The sequence below is a fragment of the Ovis aries genome, chromosome 26 (genome assembly GCF_016772045.2).
Source record: "Ovis aries strain OAR_USU_Benz2616 breed Rambouillet chromosome 26, ARS-UI_Ramb_v3.0, whole genome shotgun sequence".
Lineage (NCBI taxonomy): Eukaryota > Metazoa > Chordata > Mammalia > Artiodactyla > Bovidae > Ovis > Ovis aries.
The window spans coordinates 6,571,730-6,596,968 of NC_056079.1; the positions used below are offsets into that span (position 1 = coordinate 6,571,730).

At 39.5% G+C, this 25,239-nt stretch overlaps 1 protein-coding gene and 1 long non-coding RNA gene across 8 annotated transcripts in view; one reads left to right on the top strand and one right to left on the bottom strand.

Moving 5' to 3' along the window:
- GPM6A (glycoprotein M6A) overlaps nucleotides 1–25,239 on the bottom strand; it is a 249,677-nt gene that overhangs the window by 9,430 nt on the left and 215,008 nt on the right. For all 7 annotated transcript variants that reach the window (XM_012105682.4, XM_060407199.1, XM_042241485.2 and 4 more), the window contains 2 exons: nucleotides 20,683–20,839; nucleotides 6,067–6,220 (listed from right to left, as the gene is read on the bottom strand). In XM_012105682.4, coding sequence (XP_011961072.1) covers nucleotides 6,067–6,220; nucleotides 20,683–20,839 — 311 coding nt within the window. The remainder of the gene's footprint in view (nucleotides 1–6,066; nucleotides 6,221–20,682; nucleotides 20,840–25,239) is intronic.
- LOC132658720 (uncharacterized) lies at nucleotides 18,461–23,324 on the top strand. The gene is made up of 2 exons (XR_009598685.1): nucleotides 18,461–18,906; nucleotides 20,613–23,324. It is a non-coding gene; the product is annotated as an uncharacterized LOC132658720 (long non-coding RNA).

A 25,239-nucleotide genomic window follows, 5' to 3' on the forward strand; every position in this document is an offset into this window, starting at 1 on the left:
GGAAAAACATCTACACGACTGAGCGACTGAACTGAACTGACTGCTTTATTGACTACACCAAAGCCTTTGATTGTGTGGATCACAATAAACTGTGGAAAATTCTTAAAGAGATGGGAATACCAGACCATCTGACCTGCCTCCTGAGAAATATGTATGCAGGTCAGGAAGCAACAGTTAGGACTGGACATGGAACAACAGACTGGTTCCAAATAGAAAAAGGAGTAGGTCAAGGCTGTATATTGTCACCCTGCTTATTTAACTTATATGCAGAGTACATCATGAGAAACGCTGTGCTGGATGAAGTACAAGCTGGAATCAAGATTGCCGGGAGAAATACCAATAACCTCAGATATGCAGAGGACACCACCCCTATGGCAGAAAGTGAAGGAGAACTAAAGAGCCTCTTGAGGAAAATAAAAAGTTGGCTTAAGGCTCAACTTTAAGAAAACGAAGATCATGGCATCTGGTTCCATCACTTTATGGCAAATAGATGGGGAAACAGTGGAAACAGTGTCAGACTTTATTTGGGGGGGGCTCCAAAATCACTGAAGATGGTGACTGCAGCCATGAAATTAAAAGACACTTGCTCCTTGGAAGAAAAGTTATGACCAACCATGACAGCACATTAAAAAGTAGAGACATTACTTTGCCAACAAAGATCTATCTGGTCAAAGCTCTGGTTTTTCCAGTAGTCACGTATGGATATGAGAGGTGGACTATAAAGAAAGCTGAGTGCTGAAGAATTGATGCTTTTGAACTGTGGTGTTGGAGAAGACTCTTGAGAGTCCCTTGGACTGGAAGGAGATCCAACCAGTCCATCCTAAAGGAGATCAGTCCCGAATATTCATTGGAAGGACTGATGCTGAAGCTGAAGCACCAATACTTTGGCCACCTGATGCGAAGAACTGACTCACTGGAAAAGACCTTGATGCTGAGAAAGATTGAAGGCAGGAGGAGAAGGGGACAACAGAGGATGAGATGTTGGATGACATCATCGACTCAGTGGACATGAATTTGAGTGAACTCCAGGAGCTGGTGATGGACAGGGAGGCCTGGTGTGCTACAGTCTTTGGGGTCGCAGAGAGTCAGGCACGACTGAGTGACTGAACTGAACAGCATCAGAATCTCCTGGGGAACTATCACAAATTTGCATCTCTGGATCCACTGGAGGACTAATCCATCAGAGTTTGTGAACGTTTGCCAGGAGTATTGAATTTTTAACAAGCACATAGGTGATGCACTGCCACAGACCTCATTTTACAGAAGTGATCAAGTTCATCCTAAAATGGGTCTTTGATTTTGTTTTGAGAACTCCTGAAGTGTTAAACACATATATACATGAAAGGAAAAATTCACAACTTCTGGGCAAACTAATACCTCAGCTTTTATGCATAACAATATATGGACATATTATTTAGTTTTAATATGTACACATATACACACATTCTTAGCTTTGAGGTGCACCATCAACTCTCCATGTTTATGGATCTGCTTATACCAACCTGCTTTGCCAATGGTTTGGGCAATTATTTCAGTTTAAAAAAAAAAATCTACTTGCAATATCTTGAATTCAGAGATCCTTCTCTGGGACCTTCCTTTTTTGCCATGGGAAGTCTAAGAGGGGTTAAAAAGAACCTCTGGAAGATGTGTCTAATAAATCATCATTAGTGAGAAATCTTCTCAGGAAAGGCTATCTTTCTCCTTGCTGATCTGTTGCAGACTTCATTCATTCACATGAAACACCCTGGCTATGCATGCATTTCTCTGCCTATTTCTTTATTTGCATTTGCAGCAAAACTTCTAGGAAGTGTTGCTTAGGCTCTGTCTGCAATTCCTTTCTTTCCATTTTCACTTAAACCCCTTCCAGTCAAATTTCACCCCAATCCGCCACTGAAACTTTCCTTATGAAGACCACTCATGCGCTCCACATTGTTCAATCTGAAGGTGAATTCTCAGTTCACCTTCTATTCGCCAGTCAGCAGTACTGGAGGCAGCTGATGACTCCCGCAAGGCTTCCCCAGTGGCTCAGTGGTTAAAGAATCTGCCTGCCAATGCAGGAGACGTGGGTTTGATCCTTGGGTTGGGAAGATTCCCTGGAGAAGGAAATGGCAACCCACTCCAGTATTCTTGCCTGGGAAATCTCACGGACAGAGGAGACTTGCATCCTTCATGGTCTCTTTATTTGGATTCCAAAATCTACATCCTCCTGCTTTTGCCTTTCTGTTCTCACCGGCTTCTCCCTCTCAGTATCTTCGTCTGGTTCCTCCAGCAAGCTAGGATCTCTTTCAGTGGTGCTTCTCAGTGTCCGGTCCTCAGTTATCTGTCTCCTTTGCTGACCTCGGCTGTTCTCAGAGCTTTCAACTTTAAACATTATCAAGATTCCTAAATCCATACAGGCAGCCCCATACTTCTCTCCTGAAACCAAGACCCAAATATCCAACTTCTTACTTGACAACTCTATTGAGTCCTCTAATAAGCACCCGAAAAACAATACTGCTGAAACTGAAGTCTCATCTTCTCCCTTGCCTGCCCCACTCCTGAGCAAGCTCTTCTGGTTGGCTTTCCCATCTCATTTGATAGCTAACCAGCCTTCCCAGTTGCTTAATCAAAAAGATGAATTTCTTCCTGAATCCTCTTTTCCTGTCGACCCCCCCACACAACCCATCAGGAAATTCTGTTGCCTCTGTCTGTACCCATTGTGATCCACAATTGGGGGGTTGGTTTTTTTCTTTTCTGATGCCCTTTGTTTATAACTTGATTGCATATGAACATTAAGGATTCTTATTAAAGATGTATTATTTGGAGGGTAAATACATGCTGTCCAGGCAGTAGATTCTTCGTTAAGAGCAAACAGAAAGCCTGTACAGATGATGTGAAAGGCTGCATGACACCTCTGCACATCACTGAACAAGGCTAAACCTGAATAAATCCTGGATGAAAGTGCAAGAAGAGAGTGAATAAGTTGCCTTAAAACTCAACATTCAGAAAACATTCACGGCATCTGGTCCCATCACTTCATGGCAAATAGATGGGGAAACAGTGACACACTTTATTTTTTTGGCCTCCAAAATTACCACAGATGGTGACTGCAGCCATGAAATTAAGACACTTGCTGAATTAAAGATTTTAAAATTTAAAAAATAAAAAACTAAAAAAAATAAAAATAAAAAAATAAACTCTCTACTAATACAAAAAATAAATAAATAAATAAACTTTATGAGATTAAAAAAAAAAAAAAAGACACTTGCTCCCTGGAAGAAAAGCTATGACCAACCTAGTTCAGTTCAGTTAAGTTCAGTCGCTTAGTCATGTCCGACTTTTTGCGACCCCATGAATTGCAGTACACCAGGCCTCCCTGTCCATCACCAACTCTGAGAGTTCACTCAAACTCACATCCATCGAGTCGGTGATGCCATCCAGCCATCTCATTCTCTGTCGTCCCCTTCTCCTTCTGCCCCCAATCCCTCCCAGCATCAGAGTGTTTTCCAATGAGTCAACTCTTTGCGTGAGGTGGCCAAAGTACTAGAGTTTCAGCTTTAGCATCATTCCTTCCAAAGAACACCCAGGACTGATCTTTTCAGTTCAGTTCAGTTCATTTCAGTTGCTCAGTTGTGTCCGACTCTTTGCAACCCCATGAATCTCAGCATGCCAGGCCTCCCTGTCCACCACCAACTCTTGGAGTTCACCCAGATTCATGTCCATCGAGTCAGTGATGCCATCCAGCCATCTCATCCTCTGTCGTCCCCTTCTCCTCCTGCCCCCAATCCCTCCCAGCATCAAAGTCTTTCCAATGAGTCAACTCTTAGCATGAGGTGGCCAAAGTAGACAGCATATTAAAAAGCAGAGACATTACTTTGCCAACAAAAGTCCATCTAGTCAAAGCTATGGTTTTTCCTGTAGTCATGCATGGATGTGAGAGTTGGACTATAAAGAAAGCTGAGCACTGAAGATGCTTTTGAACTGTGGTATTGGAGAAGACTCTTGAGAGTCCCTTGGACTGCAAGGAGATCCAACCAGTCCATCCTAAAGGAAATCAGTCCTGAATATTCATTGGAAGGACTGATGCTGAAGCTGAAACTCCAATACTTTGGCCACCTGATGTGAAGAACTGACTCATCTGAGAATACCCTGATGCTGGGGAAGATTGAATGTGGGAAGAGAAGGGGACGACAGAGGATGAGATGGTTGGATGGCATCACCGACTTGATGGACATGAGTTTGATCAAGCTCCAGGAGTCGGTGATAGACAGGGAGGCCTGGTGTGCTGCAGTCCATGGGGTCGCAAAGAGTCAGACATGACTGAGTGACTGAACTGAACTATGCTGTAACAGGGCTAAGGTTCAAAGAGCAGCTTTAATCATAGTCACGCTTCACACTTACCAGATGTATGTCCCCTACAATATCTGGGATGTACTGGACTAAATATATTGCTTATCAGAAATTCAAACTTAACTGGGTGTCCTGTAATTTACCTGGCAACCCTCTCTGTGAGACTAGCCACATCTCTTCCAATTTTAATTTTTCAGATTAGAAGAATTAAAGGAAGACATTTTAGTTGGGGGCAGGGAATGCTGAAGTTAGGGCTGTGGTTTTCCGAGCAGCTATTTTCCAGTGACCTCCAGCAGCAGGTGCCAAGGTTTCCTTTTCCTGTGTTTACATGGACATGATTCCAAGGTTAAAACTTTCCCCAGAAAAGACCTGTCCACGTTCCTTCCATCATCTTCTTGCCAAGAACCCCATGCACAGAGCAGATCATCCTGATTTTCATTTGCATCATGCAATGGGGGCTGAAACTCCTTCCATCAAGAGCGTAGGTGGACACTGTTTTGGAACATTGGGCTAGCTGGTGATGGACTGGTTCGACCATACCCTGCAGTCTGTCTACAATCTAACTTCAGAGCCACAGTCTAACCTTGCGATCCCCTCTACTGAACTGTTTCCCACTTGCCTGAAGTAGGCGGACACCCGCATTACAGAAAAACATTTAGAACACTTTATTAGATTTTAAAGGTCTTCCCTGGTGGCTTGGATGGTAAAGAATTCACCTGCAATGCAAGAGACCTGGGTTCGATCCCTGGGTCAGGAAGATCCCCTGGAGAAGGGAATGGCAATCCACTAACAGTTGTGTTTTTTTTAAAAAAAAAATCAGTTTGAGCACATGACTTTGCATATCTTCTATAAATTCTGTAGCCCCTATATCATTACAAAGGATGGGATGGAATTCCAAACAGGTTAGGTGAGATTAGACTCAACTTTCCTCATTCATAGTTCAGTACTTGTTTCAACAGTGAGGCAGCTCACTTCGAGCCAAAAACAGACTCTGAAACTGGATGGAGAGAATCCAGCGCTGTCACTTACTAGCTGTGTCACCTTGGACAGGAAGTTAACCTCCTGGTACCTCAGTTTTGTCATTTTTCAAGAGGCTAACCTCAGGATCCACCACATAGAATTACTGTGAGAACTAAACAGGCAAACATATACAAACTATTGTAAGCCCTTATGCACATAAGAAATTATTATTATTACATGAGGTTTCAGCCCTAAATAAAAATAACCTAAGAGGACCTACTGATTGATTTAGTATTTTTTGATTTTTTTTAAAAATTATGAAATGGTAAAGTTAATTTTTTCCCCTGTTTCAGAAAACAATGAAGTATCTATTTCTTAGGTGAGCTTCATAGCAGACTTCACAGACTACATAGTTTATCGGGGGAGAATGAAAATACTATGCAAATACTACACAGTTCATGTCATAAGAGTGACTTGCACTCACTCTGAAATTCCCTTAGTTTGGTTTTAAAAGAATGACTTAAACATGAAGATTCAGATGCATCTCTCTCTTTGGTCGAAGTAACGATCATTCCAAAGTGGTTTATGCTCGTTTGCTCAGTTGCTCAGTCATTTCCAACCCCTTGCGACCCTTAGGACTGTAGCCTGCCAGGCTCCTGTGTCCCTGGGACTTTTCAGGCAATACTGGGGTGGGTTTCTGTTTTCTTTTCCATTACACTATTTTAAAATGAAGCAAACCATGTGAGGTGCTGTATTTACAGCCAGGGATACACCTACCAAACTGACGAAGGTCCAGGCAGAGATTCGCTCCCTCCACTAAGGTGGTGTTTCGGCAGATGGTCCACAGGTTGAAATACATGTAAACTGGCAGTGAGGTGAATGCCGTGACTCCCAGCCAGGCCAGCATGAAAAGGTATGTCAGCATAATAAACTGCAACAGAGAAAAAGTCGAGACAGAAAACATATAATCTACTGAGAAGGAGGGATTCTGTGTTTAACCTACACAGCTCAATATTTATCACAACTCCGGTAGGTCCTGCCACCAGTAAAGAAGCTGAGAGATGGTGAACACGGATCACGAGCAGAAAGGGGCTGGAAAACTGCATCACAGAGGTTCTGATGGACAAAGGAAGAGTTCCTCCATCTGCACCTTAATGCCTGTTTCATTCATGTATTGATCTCGAAAATCTCACCACACATTTTTTAAACTTTAGAAAACATTAACTGATAAATTTAAGATGTGATCCTGCACATTGAGTTAAAACTTTGCCAATAGCTTTGTATGACAACTAAATGGGCACAAATTCACATCATAAATATTTAAGCTACTTAATCATGTTTACATTTAACATTCTAAGTACGATGACTCACAGGTCATTTTGGTATATAATGATATGAGTGTGTATTTCTACTCCTCTTTTTAAATGACTTTTGTAAACTTTAAGTCTAAATCTTCTTTCATGCATCCTAATTTCACCTTTGACTGACTGGTTGATTTATCAAGCACTGACATGCCACTCATTCACTGTGTCCCCAGCCTAGATGTCACATTTGTTTAGAAATGGGGCCTTAGAACATGCTGGTTCAAGGCACAGATTTCTGAACTGGTTTGAGTCCAGGCTGCTCTTTATGCCTCTTTGTGATTAATTTAGCAGAGCATGCCTGCTAAACTGACCTGAAATTACAATGACAACTGTAATCTACAGTTGTAATCACTGCATGACTGTCGAGAGGCTGGACTGAGATGATTCGGTGGAAGCACTGAGCATCAAACCTGGTGCATACGAAGCCCAGACAAAGTATTAGTACTTTTTATTCTAGGTAGTATTATTGTAGTAATAGTAGTAGTAATAATCATTACTACTACCACCAAACATATATCTTGCCTGAATAACAGGAATGTGTAGAAGAAGGAAATTAGATTTTATTTCACGTTTGGAGAAAATTAAAAGCATGAGAAGTTCTCAAGTCTGGGAAAATTATTTAATGAGGGCTTCTGCTGGAAGAGGAAGGCTCTCAGAAGTCTGGAAACTACCCCAAACTGAAGAAATCTTGTTAATGGAACTCCTGGGAGAAAAAATAGCTCTGTTTATTAACATTTTCATTATTCAGAACTGTAGACATCAGTGCTAATTTACAATCTCAAGCATAATGAGCATGATACTGCCCCTCCAGACCCAGTCCTCGGGAGGGTAATGGCGACTCAGAGCCCACAGAAGAGTCATCAGCAGGCCTTTTGGCTCCGTTTGGCCTTGTTTTCCTTTCTGACCCAGGGGACTTTTCAAAAGCTTCTTTTGATGGTGCTGTTCACAGTATAATGGGACTTTGGATTCGATGGGATGGGATTACACTCAAACTGGCCTGGAATTCTCTGAACTGTGTTGCTGCTGTTACTTCACAAGGCAATGGAAGGAGTGAATTCTGAAACCGTATTTGCTATAATGTCACAGCATAGTAATAAAGCTGAATTTTATGGAATCAATCTTTGCTGCAAGAACATGTTTTCATGAGGACTAGTGCATTAACTTTTGTTCTAACATACAAAAGATTTTACTTCTGAGTTGGAGTACAAAACAGTTACATTTTAGGGAGTTCATAGTCACTAAAGTATCCATACTGAACATGCTAAAAATATAAGGCTATTTTCCTACTTTATGTTTTCCCTTAGAATCTGATAATTACTAAGATTGAAAAATTATTTGAATTGATAAAGTGTGATTCTAGGTAAAAATTCTCTATATGTAATAAAATATCTCGTGATTATCATATTTCTAGCTTTCCACTGCTAGTAATATGACAGGTATTTTGTTGTCTGAGCATTAAATAAATGAGCTACTCTTTTTTTCTAAACTGAGTTATAATTGATATATATCATTATATCAGTTTCAGGTGTACAACATAATGGTTTGATATTTGTATATATTGTGAAACGGTCATTGCAATAAGTCTAGTTAACATCTGTCACCATACATTGTTATTGTTATAAATATTTTGTAAACTCTTTATTCACATGTAGTGTTTATTGCCTTGAACAATATATTTTACTTTCTAAACTAAACAGCAGTGGCCCTGTTTATAGAAAGGAGAGAGGGATGGGTCTTATGGAAGTCTGATATATAAAGTGGACTCACTGGCTTTTCCTATTTCAGCCACAGTTTAATGTATCTCTCACTTATATTAAAACACTGACCATTTCCTCCTAATTCACAAAGAAAAATATCTCAGTAAAATTTCTTTGGTTTGGTTTAGATTAGTTAACTTGTTGATCTTAGATGGTAAAAACTGTCATTTTTTAATGACATTAATGTCATTTAATGCCATTAAATGATAAAGACCTGGGTGCCAGATTCATAATTAATATCCAGCAATCTTATTAGCACATCATTATTGAGTACCATTTCATCAGAAAATGCAAATGACTTTCACAATAGGTAACTTCTTGTTACCATAGTTCTTGTTTTGTGTTTTATTCAAAATACATTTGTTGAGGGTCTAATATGTGTTAGTATTACACTCAACAATCTTGCTGTGAATTCCTTCTTAGTGGCTTAAAATTTTTAAAAATATGTATTATTGTTTTGATTTCAACCTAGATGTTCTGATTATTGTTTGAAATTTAGAAGGGAGGTTGAAATACGGAACTGCAAGAAACAAGGTTTTCTTAGTCTTTGGAAGAAGGTTAAAACAGATGATTACCCCTTGATGATGCAGCTTTGAGATTACAGTGTATTTAATTTGAGAGTGACTTGTAAAAGGTAATTCATTTTTCATCTGAGTGCCTATGAATTTAAGCTTGATGTCTAAGAAAATCACACTTGGTTGAGCCATAGACTTTCTGGGGAACTTCAGCAGATGTGTACCAGTCTGGGTAAAAATAACATCTCAGACGTTAGCTGAACTGATGAAAAAGAGCCAGCTGACTCTGACTCCAAGAGTCTCTGAGTCTAAGGACTATGTAAATGCTGAAAAAATTAGCCATATATCACATTTAGTGTTATAATATAATGAATAAATTCGGGCATAACGTAAACTCAAACTTCAGTGAAATGAATTAAATGGATCTATCAGTTCAGTTCAGTTCAGTCGCTCAGTCGTGTCCGACTCTTTGTGACCCCATGAACCAGAGCACGCCAGGCCTCCCTGTGGGTATATGCAAGCATATACCAAACATGTACTGTTGGGTTCCACTCAGGAAACTGTCTATACAGTCTCTTTCTCATCAGTTTTTTACAGCACAGCTTATAAAAATACTTAGATAAAGTATTTTTTAACTCAGAGCTCCTTCATTTCATAAAAATAGTTTTCAGTGACATTTCCTCGTTGGGAATGGATTTATAGACTATCAGTTCAATCATGTCCCCACTTGAACAGCAAGAGGAAACAGCTGTAGATTTGAAGGCAGAAACATCTCTGGGCTTATAGATCTGGTCGTCCAGCAGTCTCGCTGGGTGAACGTGAGCTAAGGGTCATGCCTCTGACAGTGGTTTCCAACCACGGACACACAGTAGGATCATCTGGCAAATCTAAGAAAGAGATCATGCTTTGCCCATGACAACTATATCTGAATTTACAATATCTTTGCAGACAATTTTAATGGGCATCTAACATGAAGAACTACTGCTCTATGGGAATCAATAAAGCTCTCATGAGTACATCTGATGTGAATACTTCTCTGATATTTTCCTTAGGCTCTTTAGGGTACTACACCCGAAGTCAGAAAAAAAAAAGCACAATTGGAATGATTTGCCAGAAATCCATGCTAATGTCAACAATATAGCCAAATGCATAGATAAGTGAGGGACTGATATGAACCAAATTTGAAATCAAGATTTCCCAGATTCAGCACTACTGAAAATTTGGGCCAGAATATTCTTTGTTATGGATAGTGCCCTGTGTATTGCAACATGTTTAACAACATCCCTGATCTCTACTCAATAGACAATAGTTATATAACCAAAATTTCTGTGTCTCCTGCGGGGAGAAGGCATCTGGTTGAGAACCACAGCTCTAACATGAGAGAATACCAAGTCACAGAAAAGCAAATGGACACCTGAATATGCTGTCATTAAGAATGCAAAATGAAACAGCACTAACAATATTGAGCTCAGTAGGCTGTGAGAAGCACACAGTGTAAAGTTTACTGAAGAAAAAATTACTTACGTTATTATGTAAATTACTTGAAAATATGCAATCATCATTATTGTCAACATTATGGCCTAAAGCTATCTTGGCACAAGTGGTGATCAGAAACTTGCTTTAAAAAAAACTATTTGCCATGTTTATACCCATTTTATCCATAATTGTCAAGACGTGGAAGCAGCTAAAATGTCCTTCAGGAGCTGAATGGAGGAATAAACTGTGCTACATTCAGACGATGGAATATTATTCAGCACTAAGAGAAATGACTTATATAAAGCACAGAAGAACATGGAAGAACCTTAAATGCATATGACTAAGTGAAAAAAGTCTGAAAAGATTATGTAACGTGTGATTCCAACTATATGACATTCTGGAAAAGGCAAAACTATGGCGACAGTAAGAGGACAGGCGGCTGCCACGGGTGGAGAGAGGAGGAGGAACGGGTGGAGCACAGGCTTTCCAGGGCCGTGAAAGTATTCTGTGTTAAACCATAGAGGCAGATGCGTGTCAGACACTTGTCTAAACACACCGAATGTGCAACACCAAGCGTGAAGTCTCAGGTAAATTGTGGACTTTGGGGGATTATCATGCATCAGTGTTGGCTCATTAATTGTAGCAAATGTACCACCGGGTGCAGGAATTTGATAGTGAGGGAGGCTGTTTAGATGTTGGGGTAGGGGATATTTAGGAAATTTCTATTAATATATTTTCTGTTCAGTTTTTCTCTGAACCTAAAGTTGCTCTAAAAAATAAAATCTATTAAAATATACTAATTGTAATGCTCTTCTTTATTACCTTGCTCTGGTCTTATTCATTCAACAAATCAAACTAAAATGCTTCAGAATATAGTACTGGATTCATCATGAGTTTGCAGTTGCCCTATCTAACACTTGGATGATTGCAGTATTCTAAACAGTTCATTCTAATTTGCACCCTTCAGGTTACTTATAGAGCTTATTTCTATTTTCCAAACCCTTGATCAAAGTCCTTTACTTTTTAATTCATTAATAATTAAAATGTCCCCTGTGTCAACAATGTGTACTGTACGAGGCCTTGGGGATATACTGGTCAAAAATGTCTTTTGAAGATTTTAATCATTCTCTGAACAAACACTGTAAGCCATCCATGTTCACCAGTGTGCTCAGCATGTGTATGCTTATGCAGGCTTTACTTTTTCAAGTGAAAGCAGAATTCAAATCAAATTATATTAGAGAGAAAAGCATCGCCAGCCCTTTTCCAACAAATATTACTATAGAGGAAATTTCCCTTTCAGTTCAGTTCAGTTCAGTTCAGTTCAGTCGCTCAGTCATGTCCGACTCTTTGCGACCCCATGAATCACAGCACGCCAGGCCTCCCTGTCCATCACCAACTCAAACTCACGTCCATCAAGTCAGTGATGCCATCCAGCCATCTTATCCTCTGTCGTCCCCTTTTCCTCCTGCCCCAAATCCCTCCCAGCATCAGTCTTTTCCAGTGAGTCAACTCTTCGCATGAGGTGGCCAAAGTGCTGGAGTTTCAGCTTTAGCATCATTCCTTCCAAAGGTGAATGCTATTTTATTGTCAGTTACATTGTAAATATCTGAGAAATGGTCTTCTGACCAAGAATCCCAATATGATAATACTAGGCTTAGACATGGGCCTTCCTGGTGGCTCAGTGGTAAAGAACCACTTGCCAATGCAGGAGAAGCAAGTTCAGTCCCTGGTGGAGGGGGGGTGGCAGTTGGGGTAGGGAATATCCCTTGGAGAAGAAAATGGCAACCCACTCCAGTATTCTTGCCTGGGAAACCCCATGGACACAGGAATCTGGCAGGCCACAATTCATGTGGTCGCAAGAGCTGGACACGACTGAGCGACTAAACCACCATCACCACCACCACAACCAGGCTTATTCATTCCTAGTGAGCTTTTGATTTTATATCCTTAATATATGTCATCTCCCTATAAAGTAATTTAAAAACATAAACTATGGTAGCTAATCTTAAAATGAGAAAAAGATAAATTGAGTCTCAAAAATGTGGTAAAATTTCATGTTTTGTAAAATGTTACTGATTTAAATGCAAAGTCAGAAAAATATAATTATTTTATTTCCTAAAAGAAATGATAAAATAAAAATCTTTTGGGTGGAGATTATTCCTAGTACAGTGGGCATGAGCCTTCTGATTGGAAAAGACAGGTATCTACTAAATAACCAGTATTGCAAAAGACCATCTGTAATCCACAGTTCTCATTGAATTCCCAATCCAGTAGCCTGTTTAAATTATAACTTTTACATGTATAGAAATATTTGGCACATTAAAATCAATTGAACCAATTAAAAAAATGTATTTCTATTTGCAGTGTCACCTGAACATATAAAATCGAGGTTACTCACAGTAGAAGCAGTTACTATCAGTGAATGGATTCAGGATGCCACATTAGGATTCATAAAGCCTATGAATTGGAGGATATTTTCTATCTATCCTTAAGGTGAATTTCTAGCTTTATTATAAAATTTAATTAAAAAATCTATATGTGCAAGTGACTTCACTTAAACTAGAATATCTTTATAAGCAGAAATTGAAAATTCATTAGTTATAGATATATCTCCTTAGAACTTTTCAGTTCAGTTCAGTTCAGTCGCTCAGTCGTGTCCGACTCTTTGAGACCCCATGGACTGGACACGCCAGGCCTCCCTGTCCATCACCAACTCCCGGAGTTTACTCAAACTCATGTCCATTGAGTCAGTGATACCACCCAACCATCGCATCCTCTGTCATCCCCTTCTCCTCCCGCCTTCAATCTTTCCCAAGAACTTTTCAGTGGGCATCAAATTCTAAGATTTAATTTTATATTAATTAAATAAAAAACTGAGGGTTTTAAATATTCTGTAAAAATGAAAATGGACTATTATCCTGCTATGTACAATTAATCTGTGATAACTGTATTTTACCATATTTTTCCCCACATTTTATTTTATTTAGTTGTTTTGGTTCCACTGTGTGGCATGTGCGATCTTAATTCCCTGATCAGGGATTGAACCCTTACCCTCTGCAGTCGAAGCACAGAGTCTTAACCACTGGACCTCTAGGCAAGTCCGTCAACAGTTTATTCATTCTGTATAACTGAAAGTTTGTACCCTTTGATCACCATCTCCCCATTTCCCTACTCTCAGCCCCTGGCAACCACCATTCTACTTTCTGCCTTTATAACAGGATTGCTTTTAACAGGACTATTTCGTTTAGGAAGACATGACTCAGAGAGTGTCACTTCATGTCTCTAGCTTCCTTTTCCAACAGTTCATTAGACGTATGAGGAATGGTGTGATGAGGAAGCAGTCTCTGTGGTGTTCCTCCCCAGAGTCCAAAGCCCCGGTCCAAATCAGGAGAAATACACCAGACAGATTTCAACTCAGGTACATTCTATAAAACGCCTAACTACTCCCCCACAAAACTTTCTAGACCACCAAGGACAAGGGAAGTCTTGGAAAATGTCACAGATCAGAGCAGCCTAAGGAGGAATGACGGGCCTGTGACATGCTATCTGCACTCCCTGAGTGGGATACTAGGAGAGAAAAAGAACGCTTGATTTAGGAAAAACCACGGAAGCCGGAACACAGCGTGGACTTTAGTCAATAGTAATGTTCCTATACAGGCTCGCTAGCTGTGAGAAATGTACCAGCTCAAGTAAGAGGCTACTAGGGAAAACTGGGTTTGATGTATACGGACATTCTCTGTACCACCTTCACCGTTCTGTACGTCTAAAGCTACTGTAAGATTAAAAGCTTATTTTTGAAAAAATGATTTAGGATTTTAAAAATATGTGTGTGTTACTAAATCATGTCTGACCTTCGCGACTCCATGGACTGTAGTCCACCAAGCTCCTCTGTCCATGGGATTCTCCAGGCAAGAATACTGGAGTGGGTTGCCATTTCCTTCTCCAGGGGATCTTCTCAACCCAGGGATCAAACCTGGGTCTTCTGCATGGCAGGGAGATTCTTTATCATTTGAGCTATAGGGAAGTCTTTTAAAAATATAAGGAGCATTTCACAAAGCATTTCATAAATGCTATGAAATTATATCCTAGGATGATCTGATGGATGATCTGATATATAGAGAAGTCTAATGAGAATGAAAATGCCACTGAATATACAAATTTAAAAAAGAACAATTTAGCAGAAGGTTATATTTCATGATTTGAATAATGAAAAGAACCAAAATGAACACAAAACAAAACCTTGGCTCAATATTTTTGAGAAGTTATTTTAATTTGAATTGAATTCCAACCACGACCTATGGTGACTGGGAAGGAAGCAGGATGATTTAGACTTTTTTTTTTTTAATTTTTGCTTTCCAGCAGTTCTAAGTATTTCAAATTAAAAATTCCAACACTAGAAGATTTACTTTTTATAAGAAATTTTCCCATTCTGTCAATGTCATCTTCTAAGGCTAACCAAAATTTTTTGTTCATTTTTATGTTCAAAACCCAAATGGAATGAGACCATGTTTTCTGTTTTTGCCATAATTTATGTACCAGCACAGCTAATAACTGCATGGTCAAACTTAGATTGGTCCACTGTCCTGTATTTAGAGTCCAGTTCTGAAACTATAAGTGCATGTGTGAGATCTGCTTCAGATACTTGCAGCAAATATTTCTAAATATTACCACTATGCTTGAAGCAGTTCATGTTCCCTATTCCGCTTTATGCCCTATTGAGAGAATGCTAAAATGCTTGCTATAATCTGAAAAAAAAAATGATGTTGCCTTCTTGAGGTTAGATTTAGAATATCCTAGAGATAGACTACAGAGAAGGCAATGGTCCCCCACTCCAGTACTCTTGCCTGGAAAATCCCATGGACGGAGGAGCCTGGTAGGCTGCAGTCCATGGGGTCGCTAAGAGTCGGACACGACTGAGCGACTTCACTTTCACTTTTCACTTTCATGCACTGGAGAGGGAAATGGCAACCCACTCCAGTGTTCTTGCCTGGAGAATGCCAGGGACGAGGGAGCCTGATGGGCTGCCATCTATGGGGTCGCACAGAGTCGGACACGACTGAATCAACTTAGCAGCAGCAGCAGCAGAGAGAGACTAAGACTTATTTGAAGAACTTGGCAGTCTTGGATCAATGGTGTTATTATTTTTAAATTTTACTTTTGAAGACACTGAATTTTAGAGATAGACTAGAATGCAGAGTTCCTTGATGACAACTTTACTTAGAGAGTTACCTTAAGATTCTTTTAGAAGCGGTCATCAAAATCGACTACTGAGTTATTTCACCTCGCACAGAGCATCCTTGTCTTATAAAAAGAGATAATTCATGATTGTGGATAAAAGCCAAGGTTAAAATGAGGACATCTCTGCCATGAAGGAACTTTCCAATCACCAATGAATTATATCGCTAAAATGTAAAACAAAAGGGGCTGGTGAATTATTAAAAACTCTCACAGCCAGATAATTCTCCTATGAAATTAGCCCAAATAAAACATAAATGACAAGACAAATCCTGATTATGAGGTTAGTGAAGGACTCTGTGCCACAGGCTTGAGTGCAAATCTGACTCCACCACCCACCATGTACTCATCTCTTGGTGGCAGATTCATCATCTGTGAAATAAAGGTAATTATTACCATTTACATCTCAATAATACTGGTACCTACTCACATAGTTGGAGGATTAAATATCCTAGTATTCTGTAAAGTCCTGTGCATAGCAACTGGCATATATAAGTACCTAACAAACATTTCCTATTATTAATACTGGATTTATTATTAAAACTTAAAGTTAGGAAAATGAGCCATGAGTTATGATACACTGTAAAGGTAATTCTACAGAGTAATATGTCTAATATACAGTCAAAATCTATAAATATCTGAGGCTAACAGAAAAGATTAAAACAATAAATATAGCTGGTCTTCCTCTTTGACATCCTTGAATTTAACCAATGATGAATGGAAAATATTTTTTTTAATATGCCAGAAAGTTCCAAAAAGCAAAACTTGAATTTGCCACATGCCAGCAACTATTTTATAGCATTTATACTGACAATTATAGAGTTTATATTGTATTAGGTATTATAAGTAATTTAGAGATGATTAAAGTATATGGAGGGATGTGTGTAAGGTTAAATACAACACTACACTGTTTTATATAAGAGACTGTGGGTCTCGGTCTCTACAGGAGTCCTGGGACCAATCCCCTCAGATACAGTGGATGACTGTAAATACATATGTTTCTTTACCCGTTAAATGAGGTAAAAAGTAACTGCCTGTTTTTGTTACTTTAAACATCGTGTGTGCTTCCCAGGTGGTGCAGTGGTCAAGAATCCGCCTGCCAGTGAAGGAGATACAAGAAACATGGGTTCAATCCCTGGATTGGGAAGCTCCCCTGGAGTAGGAAATGGCAACCCACTCCAGTATTCTTGCCTGGGAAATCCCATGGACGGAAGAGCCTTGTGGGCTGCTACAGTCCATGGGGTCGCAAAGAGTCGGACATGACCAACACACGCACGCACGCACACACACACACACACACAATGCAAGATAAACACTCTGTGCGGCATACTGTTGCTGTTTGTTATGAGTCAAAATTGTGTTCCTCTGGAATTGATATGATGAATTCCTAACCCCCATACCTCCTTGTTTGGAGACGGGGCATTTGTAGAGGTAGGCAAACTAAAAATGAGGACGCTAACCCCATGTGACGGGGCCCTTCAGAAAGGGAAATCTGAGCGGCAGACATGTGGACAGACACCAGGTGAAGATGAAGGCCTTGGCTGCGGTGACGCTTCTACACATCCGGATCACCAAAGACCACCAGCGCCCACCGGAGCTTAGAGGAACAGAGCTTCCTCACGGCCCTCAGGAGGAACCAGCCTTGCTGACACCTTGATCTTGAACTTGAAGCCTCCAGAAATGAGAGACAATACGTTTTTGCTGTTTAAGCCACTTAGTTCATGGTACTTTGTTATGGCAGCCCTAGCAAATGAATGCATATACTTTTAAATTTTTTATTGTCTTATAGAATACTTAGAGCAGGTAGATTTATGGAAAATAAATGTATTAATTTCCAAGGAAAGTAGCACATTTAAGAATTCCATTACTTCAAAGGTGTTGGGCTTAAAAATCTAATGTGTCAGAACTAGCATAGATAAAATTTGAGATCCATATTGCTGTCATAATGAGAAATTTTTAGAACAATAGCGATGGGTGTAACAGGTATCCCAAGATTTCAAGATGTGAGCCACTGAATAGCTCCCAAATTGCAACTGAATAAATGTATTTTTTGGTTTAAAAACTTAATGGAGAAGAAATTCAAAGGAGAGAAAATATTTCTGTATTTATCAAATTTAAGTTCACATTTAATATGTTCAGCAACATCTGACTTGTACTCATGTTGGTGCCATTTACTATTTAATTTAGATAAAAGTTGTTACTTAGAATAGTTAAATAAATTTTCACATGCTCTTAATAAACTAGCAGTCCTCACCCCTAAAAGTTAATACCATGCTGTTTTGTTTTATGTGCCTCACATTTAGGATTTCTAGGGACAGCATTAAAAATCTGAAATGAATCTGAAGTGGTCTTGATGCTGCACGACAGAAGTGCATAACACAGGTCAAGTTATGTTTTCAAGAGAGTCATTAGGAAAAGACAATAGCATTTAGCATCTTCTATTCAGAGATGCAATGCCGCTTTAAGATAAACTTCATTTATGCATTGGGCACAATTCCATTTTGTGAGCAGAATCAGTTACTAGTGACCACTTTACATTTTATACAGCATGAAAAAACAGGGATAGAATAATACTTTTCTTTCAGCACTAACTCTGAAAGCTGATTCTATAATATAATATGGTTGTTTCAAAAAGTTTTTTTCCACCTGTTAATATCACTCGGAACTCCAAACAGAAATTCATCAATCTATTTTCAAAAAGACATTTTTAAAGCTAAGGAAGACTGCTTAAACAGGCTAACAGGAGAACTCATAAAACAAATAATAGACTGTAAGATACAATTTACCTACAAATTGGGGGCGGGGCGGGGCGGGGTCGGGGGAAAGCACCAGAATGGAAACGAGAAAGCAAAAAACATAAGCAGCAAGACAGTGTGACTTATAAAACATTATTATTTTCCCCCTCTGATTCCACGGAGCCCTGAGTCTTGCATGAGCAGGGAGCTGGGTGTGCAGCGGGAAGAGAGGCTGGCAGGGATGTGCCCTGCGCGGGCCGCAGCTGCCACTGCCCACCTCCGGCGGAGCTGGTCTCTTTCTGCAGGCGCTGGTCCCCTGCCTGGAGCCCGTGTTGGGACAGCCCAGGCCTGACTCAGCGCCCTCCCTGCTGCACTGATGCTTCTACAAAACACACAAAGCGCAGCTCTGCTTCTGCCCTGGTTCCGCTCGTTCCGGTGCAGGGAGGGTCCTCAAGGAGCGGGTGGGCTACGGTGTGGGTCCCCGCTGCCTTGCCTCTGCGGGAGCCCACGCCGCTGCCGCCACCATTCTGGGCTGGTAAGTGTGACTGCTGACAAAATTGTTACTATTATAGAAAAAAATGTGGCTCCTGGTTTTGCTTTAAAAATCCTTATTTGAGATATCTTTGAAATGTTTGAATGGCAAGCAGATAATCATTAATGACACATAAGCAGGTGGTTTCTACCAGGACTTTTTGTTTCTGCATACAATCTTATGCAGAAACTTCACAGTCTCAATGAAACATAGTCAGTTGCCCTCTTCCTGGCACAAGGTCACTCCTCAGTGGTAAAAGTGTGCTGAGACCCTTTCTCTCTGTGATTCTAGTGCTTCAGAATGAGGGACTCTTCGAGCTAGACTGTGCCTTAGAGATAATCTAATGTCTTTATGATATGAGAGTAAACTGATCTGGAGGAGTTAAGTGGTTTGCTATGACAAACAGTGGTGTTATAATGATACTGTCCTAATTATAAGAAAAAGTCTATCATTAACTGAATTCTTCATACTCTGCTGGCACAGTATTTGTCGTTGCTTAGTGACTAAGTCATGTCCGACTCTTGCCACCCCATGGACTGTAGCCTGCTGGGCTCCTCTGTCCATGAGATTTCTCAGGCAAGAATACTGGAGTGGGTTGCCATTTCCTTCTCCAGGGCATCTTCCTCACCCAGGGATCGAACTCACGTCTCCTGCATTGGCAGGCGGGTTCTTTACTGCTGAGCCACCGGAGAAGCCCTTGGCAGAGTACGAGTGAACCTAAAATCACAGTGTCCCTTCTTAACAGAGAAATCCCTTAGGTATCACTAAAAACTGGCCCAGTGGATAGTCATATCTTACTTATTAATCCAAGATCTTTAGCTTAACTTCCTTTGGGTCTGTAATTTGATATTGTTGATCCTAACACTGAGCTATTACAATAAACAGTGTCCTCCAAACGAGCCTTACAAGAAATTATTGCAGAGACAACAACAAATACCCATAACACGGGCAAACTATTTTCTCATGTTATTATCATTGTGGACACTGAGCAAATAATACAACTTTTACAAGCTGGTGAAGAAAACGGTGTCTTCGGACTTTTCTGTAAGACTGAAATAAATTACACCATCCTTATTAGAGACACCTTACATAACAGGAAATATATGCTGTAATTAAATATATATTCTCATATAATATTAGGAAATAAGAAAAACTGTTAGTTAAAAATGGAAGCTCCCAAGTTTGTGAAAATTACTCTGCATAAAAGTACTTTAAGCCATATTACTCTTAATTTTCATCTCTTGTGCTTAAATTTTCTGCACTGCATTATCTCTTGACTATAAGTTTGATTTACCATTAAATATCAATAAAAATTTAAAACCTAACTAAGTAGGTTAGGGTAATTCTTACCTTACATCAAAACTAAACAGAAATTACAGTTCCCACCCAAATTTACAGTAAAATATGGAAACATATTTAAGGAGGAGAGACATGCATTTATCTATAAATTGCAGACGGATTTTTCTATTATTCTAAACATTGTATGGGAAGCCCAGGGTCATTTGGGAAAAACAAAATATAAATCAGTCAACAGTTTGCTGCCTCCAGAAGCAAAACGAGTTGTATTGCACACGATTTGAGAATTTGAACCTGAATTTTAACATGAAATAATCTTAAGTTAGAAAATAATATCATTACTATTTTAAATAGCCATCACAGGAGGGAATGTTACTGTGTTAAAAAATATATATTACTTCCATTCCTGGCAGATGAACACAGACACCAGAGTGCTACTGAAATAAACCCGCAAGAAGCTCTGAGCGCAAACAGAGAACGTACCCACGCGCTCACGCATCTGCCGCAAGTGGTGATTTTGAAATCCCCGTAGAGATCTTTGATAGCCCCGGTTGTGAAGAAGCCTTCCACCATCAGCAGAATGCCGTACACAAAGAAGGCAGCTGCAATTCCGTAGATGACATACTTGAAGATGTCAATCCTGGAAGGAAAGACCAAATGATTCAGTTCAACAACTCTCCACGGCTCATCCGATCCAGAGCAGTGGACACCCACGTGCTCGGGGCCCTTTGGAAGGAAAGCTATGGAATATTTACGTTCATGATGAAGGTTGGATTTTTCAGACATTTTTGCTTTATATGCCTAGTGTTCGTACATTTCCTTCTGCCACTTCCAGGATTTGTTGGCTTCTCATGTTTTTAAGTTTTTCCTCTTCCACTGCACTGTCCCCTCTCCCCTGGTTCACACCAAGGTAGCCCTGGGTGAGCAGGGGATCATACCGGACTTTGCTGGGATGAATTTGATAAGTAGGATAATTACCATATAATTTTTTAAAAATTATGACAAAATAGCAGATACAAAGGTTTAGGTATAAAACACTTGAGTTTTTAAGACATTATGACTTTACAAGAGGAAGAAAGCTTTATGGCTAATGATGCATTCATTTCTGATAAAGTAACAATCTCATATTTTTCTTATAGTCAATTGTAATTATGTTTTATTTCACACTTACTATGATGGTTTCATCATTAATAGTTTCTGTTGACAATAATGAAAAAATTATGGTTTTATAGCTGTTATAATTTTGACAATTAAACTTTTAAGGCAGAATCACTAATGGAATATTATGTAATCCAAAATCACTGTAAATGGTGACTGCAGCCATGAAATTAAAAGATGCTTACTCCTTGGAAGAAAAGTTATGACCAACCTAGACAGCATATTCAAAAGCAGAGACATTACTTTGCCAACAAAGGTCCATCTAGTCAAAGTTATGGTTTTTCCTGTGGTCATGTATGGATGTGAGAGTTGGACTGTGAAGAAAGCTGAGCACCGAAGAATTGATGCTTTTGAACTGTAGTGTTGGAGAAGACCCTTGAGAGTCCCTTGGACTGCAAGGAGATCCAACCAGTCCATTCTGAAGGAGATCAGCCCTGTGTGTTCTTTGGAAGGAATCATGCTAAAGCTGAAACTCCAGTACTCTGGCCACCTCATGTGAAGAGTTGACTCATTGGAAAAGACTCTAATGCTGGGAGGGATTGGGGGGCAGGAGGAAAAGGGGACGACAGAGGATGAGATGGCTGGATGGCATCACTGACTCGATGGACATGAGTCTGAGTGAACTCCAGGAGCTGGTGATGGACAGGGAGGCCTGGTGTGCTGCGATTCATGGGGTCTCAAAGAGTCAGACATGACTGAGCAACTGAACTGAACTGAACTGAGCCAAATAATAGAATAATTCCACAGAGAAATGGGAAAGTATTTTTTTCTCTTCTGACAACTGAGTGCCCATGTATTCAAGGGGGAGAGAAATGTATGTTGTCTATAAACTGCAGATGGATTTTGTTGTTGTTGTTATTCTAGATATTGTATGGGAACCCCCAAACCCTTTGGAAATTAAAAAATCATAAATTAATCAGTTTTTCTGCCTCTAGAACCAACACTAGTAGTTGCGGAGCCATGGTATGAGGGGAGATATACATATTAGTTGCAGTTCTGTCTTTGTGGTCTTCATATCCATTTGAAAGAGAATTTTTATTTCACTAGCCAAACTTGATTTTTACTCTCCTCAATAATTAAAGTGAGTGTAACAGATAGGGTGGCAAGAAATGAAGGACAGATGCTGTTGACTTTATACAAAGGGGGAAAGAGTGAATAGGAAGCTCGCTTACACTGATGGAGAGTTAGAAACTTTGGATGCTATGACAATATTAAAAAAAATATGTCATAGCATAAGTGAACTTGTTGCATGTAAATGAGCAAGAAGAGTTTGCTAATATTCAGTGTACCAGAGCGAAGGTTTAGCGACCGATTCCCACTGTCTGAAAAATCTAAATATTCCACAGTTCTCTTTGTCACGGACAATGAAGCAGATGATGTGAATTGTATCAGCCCATCAAGTATGTGACACAATCTGAGGATTTCAACATTCAGATCCCGTCTGACATCACTAACACTTTGAAGAGTTTAGTTAAACCAAACTTGTATGGGTTTTTTCATACAATGCTTAGGTTAAAATGACCTATTTAAAAATATATTTTTAAACGAATTCACATTTAAAAGAAAAGTTGCATGAAATGAATAGTACAAAAAATCCTGTAAACCCTTGATCTACTTTATGACATTTTCCCTCATTTACCTTGTGTTTTTCTCTTTCGGGATAATTTTATCTGAATGGAGAGAAATTCTCTGCAGTACAATGACTGATCTTAAGAAATATAATGTTGATAAAATAGACAGCCAGTGGGAATTTGCTATTTTAATTAGGGAGCTCAAACCCAGTGCTCTGTGATAAACTAGAGGGATGGGATGGGATGGGATGGAAGGTGGGAAGGAGACTCAAGAAGGAGGGGATATATGTATACCTATGGCTGATTCATGTTGATGCATGGCAGAAACCAAGAGAATATTGTACAGCAATTATCCTCCAATTAAAATAAAATTTAAGAAATATACTGTTGACAGAGTACTTGTGTCAAATCTATAATTTGTATTCTAATTTTATTAACTGGACTGACCCATAGCATTTCCCCCTTGCAACGTGGGATCCAGTCCAGAGGCAAGTACTGCTTTCATTTGCCATGTTTCTCCCTAGTGTCCTTTAGCTCAGAACACATCCGCAGCCTGTCTTTGTCTTCGGGACATTAACGTTGCTGAGAAATACAACCCACTCCCTCCTTACTAAATACACTATTCTTCATCTGGGGTTTGTCTGATGTATCCTCATGGTTAGGTTCAGATTACTCATTCTTGGCTACATACTACTAGGTAGGTGATAACTCTGTCCCTCTGATACTACAAAATTAGTAGTGATGCTGATTTTTATCATTTAGTTGGTGATGTTTGATTTCTGTACTGACTTATGAGTTTTTTTCAAACATCCTCTGCCTGTCTCTCAAAAGGATTCATGGGACTGCTTTTAGTGCCTACCAGAATACTGCAGGGTAATTTTCTCTTCCCAAGATCTCTAACTCAAAACCATTTACACCATATAAGGCAAAATTCACTTTTTTTTTTGCCACATAAAGTAATATTTATAGGTGTTAGGGATTAGGAATTTAGTGTATTTAGAATGAAGCATTTGTTTTTTAACCTATTGCAGTAGCCAAGATTGCTTTTTTCCCTCTTGTAACAACTGTTGCCTGTAAAAACTTTTTCTAAGCATAAAAATATTGGTAACTTTTAGAGATATATGAGCAAAGTAAATATACCTGTACAGTTCTTTCTGGAGATACTTCTGATCCCCTCTTTTTTCACTGTGAGAAGGATCCAGGTGAGCATAAGCAGCAACTTGGGACATGAGAATAAATAGGTGCCAAAAGGCAAAGCATCTTCCTAGATTCAGAGACTAGAGATCATTTTTACAAAACCGAAAAAGCATCCCGACAACCTCTTACTGATTGTCTTTATTTCAATCTGTGTGTTATTCCAGTAAAACTACTGTGTTCCCTAAAAAGATCCTAAGAAGTAGGGATGGGTGCATTTTTTATTAAGGAGTAAGGGTCACAGTCCCAAACCCAGGATACTACTCACTGAGGCATTACGATTCAGTCACAAGAAAACCATGAATAATCTCTGCTTCTGTTCCACACTGTTTTGGATGGACTAGCCCATCAGAGGTCATCCTGTGTTATATAATCACAAGGTCCTAGTGATCAGTGAAATGGAGATTTGGGAAAGTCAGGGTCAGATGCAGGGAGAAATCTGAAGACACTCCACGGCTGGCTTTGAAGAGGGAAGGGGGCCCTGAGCCAAGGATGCAGGTGCCCCTGGAAGCTGGAGCAAGTGAGAACGTGGATTCTCTCCTGGAGCCGCCAGATGGAGCAAAGTCCTGCCAATCCCTTGATTTGACCCCATTTCAATAAGCCCAGTGAGATCCATTTCAGATTTCTGACCTCGAGAAATGTTAAAAAATAAAAATGTGTTTTTCTAGTCCAGTGGATTCGTTGTAACTTCTTACAGCAGTAAAGGAAGCTACGCACCACTATTACAAACACCATTTAAGATAAATCCTTGGGCAGTATTTCTCTGGGATAAATTCCTAGAAAATTTTAAGGTATGTATTGTGAAATAGTGTCCAGAAAGTTTGTGCCAAAATAAAAATGCATGGATAACCAGTAAGAGGGTCTATTCTCTGTTTCCCAATACTGAGAATTACCGTTTAACTTTTCTAATAAACTGATAGTTTAAAAGCAATGCATTATCATTTTAATTAATTTTCTTGGTTTAGTGGTATGGATAAACATGTATTTATAAGCTATTAGTCATTTGCATTCTATAAGAAACATGTTTTTATATTTTGCCAATTATTCTACTAGAATATATATCCTTTTCTTGAATTTATTCTATTAAAATTAGGAGATCTTGTTAGGTAAGTGGTAA